Source organism: Rhea americana, unplaced genomic scaffold (assembly GCF_003343005.1).
Source record: "Rhea americana isolate MKP2758 unplaced genomic scaffold, rheAme1 scaffold_246, whole genome shotgun sequence".
Classification (NCBI taxonomy): domain Eukaryota; kingdom Metazoa; phylum Chordata; class Aves; order Rheiformes; family Rheidae; genus Rhea; species Rhea americana.
Window position 1 is genome coordinate 831504 of NW_028186364.1, and position 12808 is coordinate 844311.

At 41.8% G+C, this 12808-nt stretch overlaps 1 protein-coding gene across 1 annotated transcript in view; it reads left to right on the forward strand.

The window, feature by feature from the left end:
• CSMD2 (CUB and Sushi multiple domains 2) overlaps positions 1 to 12808 on the forward strand; it is a 324269-nt gene that overhangs the window by 80356 nt on the left and 231105 nt on the right. Inside the window, exon 4 of the mRNA XM_085306730.1 lies at positions 9470 to 9664. Coding sequence (XP_085162856.1) covers positions 9470 to 9664 — 195 coding nt within the window. The remainder of the gene's footprint in view (positions 1 to 9469; positions 9665 to 12808) is intronic.

Here is a 12808-nt window from a genome sequence, read left to right on the forward strand (position 1 = left end):
AGATTCTGCATAGTCTTTGGGCAGCCTGCTCCAGTATTGTACTTTTAGTAAAGTGTTTCTGTCACATCCGCTGTGAAATCTCAAGCTATGAGTTTTGGCTATTGTTCTTCTTCTTTTTAACCACTGCAGACAGAAACTGAAGGAGAYTGACTGTAGGTGAATCTGAGTAGCCTCTGGAGAGATCCCTTGTGGTTGACTTTAGGGTATKTAGAAGGCAATTTTAGCCACTTTATTGCAGTGCCTGGTTATCTGAGAAGATTCTCAGCTCTTATTCTCAAGAGTAAGTTTTGACCTTTTTTTTTTTCCCTCCCTTTCGAGTACTGAGTGTGATGTGATTTCCCCCTGCCTCAGATCAGTCTAAGAAAATCTTAAGGGCATGTCCCCTTTCACCTTCTCTGCCTCCCTTAATCCATAACTTGTATAAATGTCATCTTAAGGTTTGTTAAGTAGCTTGAAATGTATGTATAAAAAGAAGGGGCAGGTCTGAGCAGCCAGATCTGCAGCATCCAAATGTGAGTAACAGACAGAAGATTTTAAAACAAAATAAGCTCTTTGTCTTCCTGCTCCTGAATATCTTCAGTTGTCGAGGAGCTCCCATGTGGGACTCAGAACTTGTTCTCTGAGATGAGTACATGTAACTGYATAGCTTGCAAAATTATGCTTGTGGCAAATTTTGCAAGATGGGCACCTGTGAATTTAGGAAACAGGACTGAGCCCCAGGCATGTTTTAAGGACAAAGTTAGATTYTTAGCTTTGTTTTCAGTGAAGAGGATAAAATTACTTTCTAGATTTTTTGATCAGTTATGACCACAAATTAATAATTCATCTCTCCAGTGCCAGATGCAAAACTGCCTAATTTCTGTGAGAGCTCAGAGACAGCTCAGAATCTTGGCCCCTTCCTTGAAATTTATTTGCTTTSTGTATCTTGATAAGAGGTGTCTGCGCCATGAGCTCGGTGTTCCTGGTTGCTCTTATATTAATGACTCTTCTGTGCAGTGGTATAATATTTCACCTTTCCTATTTTCAAGTGCATTCCCATATGAACTGTGTGATATCACTGGTTTGATATTTAGTTAATGTACAGCTCTGTAAAGTTTACGTCCTAGTTAAAACTATGCCTGGGGCGTTGGCCGTGCATAGCAGTAAGCAGCCTTGTGATACTTCCTAAAGAAGCACAGAAAAGCTAACCATCAGAGGGAATAAATTAGAGRCGATAAATTATGAAGGCAGTGGAAACAGGAGAACATGCTAGCTTTCTAAAGCTGCTGTTGTCCAGGGTTGTTCTGAGGGGCGATCCAGGCGGGAGCCAGAGCTATCGGAAGCTGTGCRGCACAGGTATTGCTGCTCCTCCAGCGGGGTGGGAGCTTACTCACGCGGTCACCTCGGGGTGGTAGTGGACTAACCAGATTTAGTGTGCTTAGGAAGCAGGCTGGGCTGTGGGTCGGAGCAGGAGCAGCGCGGCCACTGCTTGCACCAGGCTCGCCAAAGGCCCCTGAAAGTCAGGAGCAAGGATGGGGAAAGGTGCGTGGGAGCTGACAGCAGAAATGAAACCAAGCTGGCCGCGACAGCAAAAGGGAGGCCTCAGCGGGTCTGCGTGGGAGCTCGGAGCCCGCCCGGGGCCGGTTGGAGCTGCAGCAGCCCAGGGCCGCGCGCCACGCTGCGCCGGGAAGCTTCCCGCCAGGCAGGCGCTGCCGCTTCCGGAGAAGCAGTGCAAAAACCCAGCAACTAGAAATGGTATGTTGTGGTGAAAGYCTTTTCTCTACTGTGAAATATTTATTAAAACAAATGTAGTTGGTTGTGGTTCCTGTTCCTGGGTAATCAGCCAATAGCTGGAGAGGATCGGTAAGAAGACAAGCAACGTAGCCTCTCAAGTTGGAAGAGGCTTTATTTATTTATTTATTTTAAACAGAACAAAGCAAGTTCCCTGTCAAGGGACACTTTCCAGCAGAGTGGATACAGAGTGGATCAACACTGGCACCCAGTGTCTGGATGGAATCAGTTCGGAGCTGGGTTTCCAGACCTGACACCCTTTTTTCACACTGATGCCTGACTTTTGGKCTTCATGTGCCCAAAGGTGTGAGGTGCTTAATCTGGTTTGGCAGGTGAACTGTCTGAGACTGCATTTCTTAAATCTGCTGGTGTTTGGATCCTCCAGTTGTCATCTGGTGCAGATATCTACCTCAGTATTGCTTTTTCTTTTTTCTGGTGTCTCTTTTATACCATAAAAAGATGCAGCTCTCTTTGTTTCCTTTGGAAAGTTTAGCTTAGTTCAGGGAGGAAGAGAGCAAACAAATGTAAAACCACCCACATCCCTGAGGAATTTTTCAGGTTACTCTGCAGCTGTTAAATGCCAGTTCARTGAAGCCTTTAAACTTGCACTTAAATCTATTCCTGCTAAGCAAAACACTTAATCACATGCTTTAAATTAAGCTTGTGTTCAAGTGTCGTCACTCTGAAAAGCAGCAGGACTGGAGCGTGTTCATGAAGATGAGCACATCCTCGAGTGCCTGCTGATTAGGCTCTGATTCAGGAGAGCATCTCGGTTTGGGCTTGTGTGCAAGGACCTCTGGCTCTGGAAACTAAGCATCTGCCTCCGTCTGAGCAATTGCCAGCATGGTGGTGGTCTTTGAGGTCTAGTAATACATTTTTGAACCCATGTTTCAGTTGCTTTATTTTCATTCTTGCTAGGCTTCTGAGCTCAGGAAGTAGTGACAAYTATTTACAAGTAAAAATAATGAGCAGCTTAAAGTCCCAAATGTTAAGGAACTCTGCTTGCTGCATCTCTGGAGATACCTGAAGGTATCTGTAATTTATCATTAATCCCTCCAGTTATCTTTGAGGACTTGCCTTCCCAGCTCCTCCTGAAAAATCTGCCTCTTTAGAAAAGGATGATTTAAAAAGCCTGCTGTCCTAATCCTGCTAGTAACAACCAGCTGATTACAGGAAGCAATTGTCATTTGATTAGTTAAGGGAAATAAAAATGATGTGTGTATGTATGTGCATATATTATATATACATACATAGATATATAGTATGTATATATATAAAATGAAGGGGCTAGATTCATTCTGCTGCCACTAATCATCCCATTTTGCATCCTGAGGGTTATGTCCTATCTGAACTCAATCTCACAGGTTGTGCCTCCATACTGCAGAGAGAGTTGGGGTGCAAACACCAGCTTTCCTCTACCCAACTTAGTGTTTTCACAGAACTTGGAACAGTTTAACACCTTTGAGGCCTGATTCTGGCCAACATGTTCAGTAAATGTTTTAAGGACAGAGAAACACAGTGTAATGATCTAAGCTTGTTTGTCTCAGAGATTGTATTAGAGCTCATGAGACTGAGCTTCTGTTCATGAATTTTGTGTGACAYGGTTGATTTCTAGCTTCATTCTCAATTTGCCAAATGAAGATCACAATCATTTGTTATTTCCAAAAGAGGTCAGGAAGATAAATGCAGAAATAGTTGATTGTTTACAGTCTTGACTTGGACTCAGTGAGTTGTTTTTAACACACTGTTTGGGCCACAGGCACAAGGAGCATCTCCAACATGGTTATGTGGTAGGATGCTGGCATAGGCCAATATTTGATGGTCACTCTGTAAATACTGCAAAAGGTGGAAGGGCAGGATTGTTCTCAGGATCTCATTGTGACTGTTTTCATATTTGGAATACTTGCTATTTCTGTAGTGGGAGAGGGTCATTAAATCAACTTTAAAGTAGCATTCAGTTGGCTTGCATGGTACTCTTGGAAGGTATGCTGAAGTTGCTCTAGCGTGCTGCAGCAAGGTAAWTTGGAATCTGAAAATGAATTTCCAGAAAAGTCCTAAAACTACTACCACAAGTAAGATGGATGGTAAACCATTCTGGTCTGTTATTATCCAAAAAGTAACTATCTGGCTGTTTTTTAGTGAACAAAGAAATATTAGAGGGAGAAAATAGTTTCCATTTAGCTTTATCTCTGTTGACTGTACTGGAAATGAATCATGACATTAAAAAAAAAAAGATAAAATGAAATGGAAAAGATACCATTTATTTCCTTTTCTGCAGCATACACTGGACACTTATTCTGAAGGTTAAAACTCTCCTGAACTAAAACAGATTGCACTAAAACACTGATGAAAGATACTAGAGTCATAGAGTATCCCTGTGGTACTTAGCCCAACAGTTATGGGCAAAGAGGGGAGGGAAAATTGATCTATAGGTATCCTCCTCCCATTGAAGTTCATGTTTGCTGGCAAAAGGTGCGCTGCCAATGTGGTGCGTAGATGTTTCTGTTAATTTTCCAGATTTTTCTGGTGGAGCTCTCCTTAATCTCCTTCTCTCCTTGAATTTCTCAGAAGGTAGCAAATACAGTGCAGAGTGTCTTCTGAGTGAAACATTGCACTTGCTTGGCCAAGTTGGGTCTGTGGTAGACGACACCTTTCTGTTGATTTATTTAGATGTCTTGACTTCCAACTCCTCATTTCAGGAAGCATAAAACAGGAAGAGGATTAGAAAAAAAGCACATGAGAAATTAATTCTGAAATGAGGACTTGCAGAGGTGAACAAGCCAACTAATCTGGGCCAGTGGTTTCTTTATTTTGCTTGATCTAGCTAACATTCTTCTATTGGGACTTATAAATTATCCCATGCGGTAATAGCTATATTCAGGAGCTAGTAAGTGCCTACTTTGGCATAGCTTTCTTCTTTTCTCTTTCTTTTTTCTTTTTTTATTAGGAATGAAAATTAGTTGGGAATGAGGAGCTAATCATGGCCTTGTATTGTGAAAGTTGTGTTCCTTGATAAGATTTCAAGGTTAGAACAACAATAGCATTAGAATATCTGTCGTAAACCACCATAGATAATTCAAGCAATAAAAATGTTTCTTTTAGCTATGTAAATAGGGTAATAGACTRGAATGCAGTAACTGGATCTATTGAATGTTGGAGTTATTTTATATTCGAGCAATATAAAGAGAAAATAGAGCCAAGATTAATTTGAATAGGAAACAGTGAAGATTTCTCTCCTGAATGGTGAGTCAGCTAGGGATAGATTTGAATATTTTTGTGTTGTTTGAATATATCTGAATGATGTGTATGGTAACTCGAACATACCAATGTGATGAGTAGGATGACAAGCTTCTGCCCCTCTGCTTTGTTTTCTCCCAACAAAAAGAACTGTGGAGTTTTAGGAAAGGCTGATGAAATTAGCCTGAATGCTTCCTGATGGTGGGATGCTGTCCAAGGATGTGTTGAGTCACATCTAATGACTTCAAAACTACTAATTAATTCCGAATGACCTGGAATGATGAGAGGCAGCTCCCAAGTGCTAGGCTTTTAAAGCTGCTGATTTTGAAAACTTCCAGCGTAGTGCTCCTGGATATGGGGTTCAGAGAAGTTGTGAGCAGCCTGTTGGAAAAGGCAAGAACAAGTGAGGGTAAAAGTAAGTTAAAGGGTATGGAGATCTCGCTCTTCTCCAGCTGATTTGCTGTAGAGGTCCACCTGTTTTTTAGCAGCTCACAAGAACAGATGGTGGAAGATTCTCAGACTTACTGTTTTCTCTTTCACTTTTTTTTAACTGTCTGTTTTCAAACATCTCACTGGCAAACTTGTTGAGAGACCCCTAGTCTTGTACCTATGGATCTGAGTAGAAAGTCTATGAATCCTAGCTCTGTAAAGGAAGCGGATCTTCAGTGCTCTCCGACAAGTCTTATAGCAGCTATGTAGCATGCAGAGTATTGGATGCTACTCCCAGAGTGAGATGGTCTGTTCTTGCATCCAGGGCAAGGGGTGTGGGAGGCATCGCTGGAGCACGTGCATGTTCCACCGGATGAGAATGCAGGGGTGCAAACTGAAAGATAAGAAAAACAGGAAAACCAGAGAAGAGTTTAGAGCAAAAGAGAGCTAAGGTGGGCAGAGATTGATCAGAGGCCCTAAGTTTCATTTTGATGAATGAGTGCATTTGAAGGATAGGCTGAAAACTGCAGAGTTTTATCATAGATGTTTTGATGGTTTTAGTCTTGGTTGTTCTCCAGTGTCCTGACRCTTTATAGTCCCTTGCTAGAAAGATGCTTTTTCTCTCTCCTTGCTCTGAGATCATCCTTCTTCATATCACTTTGTGAGGCAGTTGTGGCTTTAGATCTCACCTAACCTTATCTCCAGAGATTAAGTAAAGGTCTGGTCCCACTTCTGTCTGTGCTGCCATTTAATGCCATGACCCTGATTCCTCTGCCTTCTCTTAGGGAGTGAGCTTTCCTGGGCCGTGTGTCTGAGTAGTGCTTGGGACAATGATGTTTGAGGTATGTTGAGGAGCTCTGCAGGTGCAATTGCAATAAAATAATCCTATTTTCCTTTCTTCTGTTATAAAATAGGATATGGTTTGGCACTTGTTCAAATCAAGACAAGTAAAATAAAATGTTCTATATTCATCATGGAAAGAAACAGACTTAGCTACAAAATGAGTAACAGGACCTTCTATTCATCTGTACCAGTCTGGTCTGTGGCTGCATTCATTTCCATACAATCACTGGAAAATATTCTGTTGATTGCCAGGAACAAAGCTTGGAGGATGGGGAGGGGAAATGTGTGCTACTAATCTGTGGTAGAATTGGTAAATGGGTAAGATAAAGCTTTAATAATATTATTCTGTGCAACATCTGATGTAAATAATACAGTTCTATTAATCTCTCAAGCAATCAGTCTGGCTGTTAGAGGCAGCCAAGTATGAGCAATAATATTATCTCTTGTAAGGAATGTTGGAATAAAATCACAAATCTGTTGCTGTGACAGTGGTTGTTGCACTGGCTCAGGAAGTCACACTCGGCGCTCAATCAAAGACACTGGCTGCCCATGCTGACCGAGGGGGCTGGAGAGGGCATCTCCAAGCTGTTCACCTCAGGTGCTTGGRTTTCTACCTTGCCATCTGCTGTCAGGGTATCATGAAGCTGTGCTTTCTCAGGAAGTACATGCATTTTGTCTTCTAACTTTGCTCCCTGCCTCTGGAAGGGAAGGTGGACTTCATCTAGCTCTTGTTTTGGAGTTGGCCAAATCCATCTGCTGCAGAAGTGCATCAAAGGCATGGCTGGCTGCGCGGCATCCTGTGGGCGGCTGTATCTGTTCAGGCTGAACCACTCTGTGGGTGTCGGACCAGGCTCTTTGGAAGCCGTTCTTTCTGCGCAGGAGCCAGCGATTTGAAGACGTGTTTGCCTTCTGCAGATGCACAGCAGTGTTCAGAAAATCAATGCTCACTGAGTCATGCAGCAACCCCACTGAATCCAAAGTAATCAAGGAGTTAATATTGCCTCCCCTCGAAAAGACACGTGTGCACTGTCTGTCCTGTAACGCGATATTAGTTAATGCAGCCAAATGAAGTAGAATTTTTAAATGAGATCCCATTTTTCAACTGTGATTTTAAGATATGATGCAGGTCAGGGTTGTCTGATTCTTCATAGTTCATTAAGTAGAGAGCAGCTAGTGTTAGAGAGTGACTTTTAAAAATGATAGATTTTTATTTATAGAAAAGTTCCAGTCATTAATTTTGAAGGAAGAAAGCATAAAAGTAAGAGTGGGTTCATATATATATGTATCCACACACACACATATATATATAAAGACATTAGTAATTTAATTAAATTGGGGTTTTGAGTATCATTACTGAAAATGAAGCATTAGTTTTACGCTGCTTTTCAAGCCATTTGACATATTTGATAGCATCCTCCCTATTTACAAAACCTGCATGCTCATTAATATTTCTATGTGAAAATTGTTGATGATCAGATAACTGCCCAACTGCAGGGGCTTTTTGGAGGGATGTAAATAGTATTTTGGGGAAGGGAGCAAGGGGAAGAAATTCCGCCTGTCGAAGCGTGGCCGTGGCGAAGGGCAGCGCCGCGTTCCGGGGCGGCTGGAGGCGCTCACCGGCCGCGGGCTCGAGAAAGGCTGCGCCGCAGGAGCTCGCGGTCGCAGCAGACTGGGGAGACGGATAGCAGGGGAAACTGAAGCAGTGCTGGAGCTAGGTGCACGTGACAGTAAAATTAATCGAGTTCAAGATGGTAAGGTTACGTTTAATCTGGAAGTGGGCTAGCTAGAAAAGGTGGTCTGTTGGGATCCAGGGAGCCTAATCCTGTGTTACAGATGAGTCTTTCGTTGCCCTCACCATGAGGGATGTTGTCCACTTGCTGCAGAGGGGCCTCTTGCAGTCCCTGAACTATAATCCCAGGAGGCAGCTGATCTGCTGGCTGGGCAAGGCCAGCACTGGTGGCTCCGCGGAGGAGGTCAAGTCCTGTTCCTAAAGCACCGTCCCGTGCCGGGACAGAAAGGTAGTGTTTTTGTTTCAGTGTTCAGGAATTTATGTTTCATTTCATGTGGCTATAAAGTTTTGTTATATTTTATTCTGCTGTGACTTGTATGCTAGCATCTCATTTTTCTCTTCTTACTCTTCTTGTCAGAGCTGCAGACTAGACCTCCTGTTGCTCCTAGAAACTCATCTGCTTTTGTGTGTGCCCCGACAAAATTCTGTTTCATATGATATATCATTATGCATGGCTTTGGTCATGTCTTCCCTTTCAGCCTTAATGAAGGACCCTGCGTAAGGGCTGATCAAGTCATTGTTAGCCTTTTGATTGTCTCAGCTGGATTTTATGCTGGGCCCTAAATCCGTCAATTGAGTAGATCTTTCTGGATGGTTTATGGGAACTTGTAGAATTTTGTTTAATTTCTCTGAAGCTGCTATACAGAGACATTGGTTAAGTGTGTAGGATTTACCAGTATTTTACTTGCAACTTTTCCATTTTGTATTAAAATAATAATTTCTGATGAAAACTTTTGACTATATGTTTTGCCTTCCGTGGAGCTGGGTCCATCCATCTGCATTGTTTGGGAATGCAGTTGGATATATCTATTTAAAAGCCAGGTTAAATGTACAGTGGAATGATAATGAACCCCCATGGACTGAAATGTTGCTCATTTTGTCTAGACAATAGCTGCTAATTATAGGTTTTGCTGTCTTCTGTATGGCTCTAAGGCGTAACACAGTTCTACTGTTGCAGGAGCCTTTGTGAGATGCCAGGTAAAGCTCTGCTGAGAAGCAGTATTTTAAACAGGAGTGTAATCCCTGGATTTTAGTCAACTGGAATCATGTGAAATGGCTGGAATTGCGGGAGGGTGTAGAGAGAGGAATGCTATGGATCAGAAACTGGGAAAACAGGTCAGGAAAGAGTAGACTTTTCTGATTCAACTGATTGAGATTAGTTGTGCTTGCTTTATATATACTCAGCAAATACGGTGCTTTAGTGCTAACCTTAACTAGCCTAGTGAATTCTGATGTAGTCCAATGTGGTAAGTTTAAAGATAATTTGCTCTTTACGTTTTAAATGATACGTTTACTTTGAGACTTGGAGGGTGCCATTGAGATCGGTCATCTCTCTGGATTCTTCACTTGATATGTATGTTATGACTCATCGTCCTAACTGGAAGCAACTTTCTTTGGCAGTTCTACCRAGTCATACATGCGGAAACCCGGGAAGGCTGCAGAATGGGATCCAGCAAGGGACAACATTCAGCATTGGAGACAAAGTGAGATATAGCTGTAATCCAGGCTTCTTTTTGGAAGGACACGCATTGCTCACATGCCATGCCAGTTCGGAAAACAGTGCCTCCTGGGATTTTCCTCTACCCTTCTGCAGAGGTAAAGTGTCCTCTCTTCATCTGGAACAAGCCACAATAGAATAGGATTTTAATGAGTTATTCGGGCTTGATAAAAAGTTTCATGAGCTGTAAGCTTGATTTAACTACATGTTTAGTTTTCAAGCATTTTAACATTGAGGTTCTGTTTTATTAGTTTCCTTAAAGTTGCCAGGATTTGGGTGAATAATAGGAAGGTTATAAAGTACTTGAAGTATTCAAAATGCTGCACAAACTACTTTTAACTTCAATTTCTCTGCCTAAGGTTAAAAACGACAGGAGGAGGAAGGAGGGGTTAACTATCAAGATAAAACACCTTCCTAAGACCATGGAATTTTCTTTAGATCAAATGTTAGAAGATGAGACTAGATTCCCCCCCGCCAACATGTCATACAGACTTCCCTTCTGGCAGACTCTGCAGTGGTTCTAGTGTCTTATTTGTAAAGAAACCTGAGTCCATGCAGACTGCCGATGTGCTATTGGATGCTGCCAGTAGGGCATGCAGCCTCAGAAGCAGATCGCTGTATAGGAGGTAAAATTTGTCTTTTGCTGCAAAAAGCTGGCCAGCTTTTGTGCACTTTTAGGTATGGTAACTTCAATTTCTTTATCAGTATAGAGCACTTCTTGCTAATCCTCTGGGGCCACAAGGGACTAGAGAGTCTGTAAACACTACAAGTGTATGGGTTGTTTTACCAAAACAGTTACTGCTGCTTGAAGTCTTTTCCCCTCAATTCCTTGTATACTTCARTAGAGCATCTTGTATTGATTCTTTTTATTGACTGTCTGCTTGTGCAATCAATTAGCAGGTCCAAGCTGTAGCATAAATCTTGAATTTAAAATGAGCAAATACTGTTTGCTTGGTGTGTTCTTAATGCTTTCTTGAAAGAGTCACACAGCAGTAATACATGCTGCTTACTATATTTCTTATATGCTTATGTACTTTTTTGGGGCTGTGGGTGTTACACCACTGAAGGAATGGTTAATACAGCCAAACTGACACTAGAGTGACAGCTGGCATCCTTTTCTTTGACACTTCAGGATAATCAATTATGATTGGTTGCTTTTGAATCAGGGTTTTCATTATAACCTTTAAAAAGAAAGGGAAGTGTCTCTTCTAAATCCACTGGAAGTGGGGAAAAAAAAAACATGCACTGAATTTTAGCCTTCAGAGAATCCAAAGCTTTATCCATTTTTGTCTTGTACTACCAAAGTTGCTTTTAATTGTAATAACTCTGTTTTGAATTTTAAATCCAAGAATGATGATGGTAGCATCTGATGTACTTCAGAACAGAGCAATATTGAAGTCTGATGCTTGCAACAGTGCTGTGTGAATGACTCTGATCAGAGCAAGCCAGTTGCTTACTAAGGTGCTCTTGTATAGCAGCGTAGTCTACAGGTTCCCAGAGGCAGCCACCCTTTCTTGATAAATTGGCTCCTGATCCTTCAAGACTACTAATAAAACTTCCAGTAAATGTCTTGGAAGCAAGAACCAGGAATCTATATCTTGTTCCAGAAAGGTAGGAAGTAAGTAGCAAAAAGAGTCTGCGAATTGACTTGCAGAATTTGAAACCTGCCTGCCTAGCTGCCCTCCTTCTACTCTAAGAGTTTTCAGCAGTCAGATGTTTGGGCTTGGATGATAAAGTGCTAATACAGACTATGGATGTTGCAAGGGACAAAAAAAGATTTGTGTACTGACAAACAGATTTACCACCTTGTCCTGCAGGAAAAATAATGTTTTCAGAACTGCTACGTGAGGAAGAATATATATTTCCTTGATAGAGAAAATACCTTTATGGCCTATGCAGCTTATTAATCCTGAAGGATAAGTGTCTTAAGGCAGTCAAATACTGTAGCAAGTTTTTTAAAAGACYAGTCAGAGTTGTAAGCAATATTTGTAGCTGCCGGTAGAGGCAGGCAGTCGTGTGGTCCAGAATGTCAGATGATACTGCACTAGTCAATAAAAGAAATGCTTCCCTGTGTAGAGAATTGTAGGATTGACTGGTTGCATTTAGATAGTAGAAACTGTAYGTTTCCAGTGTATCAGGCAGTAGCATCTTCTGGCAAGTCAAACCTTTGAGATATCTCAGGCAAAACTTACTTTATCAAGGTGCTGCTAGGGTACTACTACTGACTATGGGGGAGCTGGTCTATATCTTATAGAATTCTTTCTCCTTTAAAGCAGAATGCACCAGGCAAATATTTTTTTAACAAAATGGCAATGAATGGGATTAACAAATCAGCACCTGTAAATAGAAASCGGAAAACATTAGTCTTACAAAAAGCTCCAAGTGTCAGGAAGCTGCTAGGAGATGAAGAATGTTGATCTGACCATGGGAACTACCTAAGTGATTTCCCCAGGTCTGACTGTAACTGGAATGGCTTCTCAAACCGAGGCAAATGCAGTGGCGCTCAGAAACAGTTCCTGTTWTTTTTGTATCCATGTCAATCCATGACTAGAATGGGGATGCTGAAGGCCGAGTGTGCGTAKTTCTCTTGTTCAGCCCTTCTGGAAAAACAGATGTAGCAGAGGGTGTTGACTCATTATCCCCTGGGACTAACTGTAATATTCACTGGAGTTGCTMCATGTTGTCTCTGGTGAACTGGTGACAGCATCGTCCAAGCAAGACTGAGCCTTTCACACTCTCTCCTCTCACTGATAAGTTTTCTGAAACTTGAGGCTACTGAAATACTCAGAGGCTTTTGTTCTCTATTCAGCTGGCTCCGTGTTTATATAAACGCCAACTGTATTATACAGATACATTGTCTTCACTATAAGGTAGGCAAAACTAAACCTGCAGCTTGTTTATGAGTTAGAGTAGACCAAAGCAACATATTYGGTGCTGGGAAACAAGATCACAGCCTTATACAGCCTCTACTGGGAATATCTTCCTTAGGTTAATTGTGTGCTTGTGCTTCTGCTCCYACTTGATCTTTTCTAGGCTCCTTCCCTGAATAAACTTGGACTGTTCYGTACCTATGTTATCCTGACCCAGGACTGCATGTTGGTGGTTTTGTGGATGCACAGTGGAAAGCATCCTAAGAGCTTCTGGGAGAGCATTTTGAGACCTGTTTTAACATAGCCTGCTACAATAAAGAAAAAACTTCACTTAAAGGACAGTTGCTGCCTGTGCCTGGTGTGAATGTATCA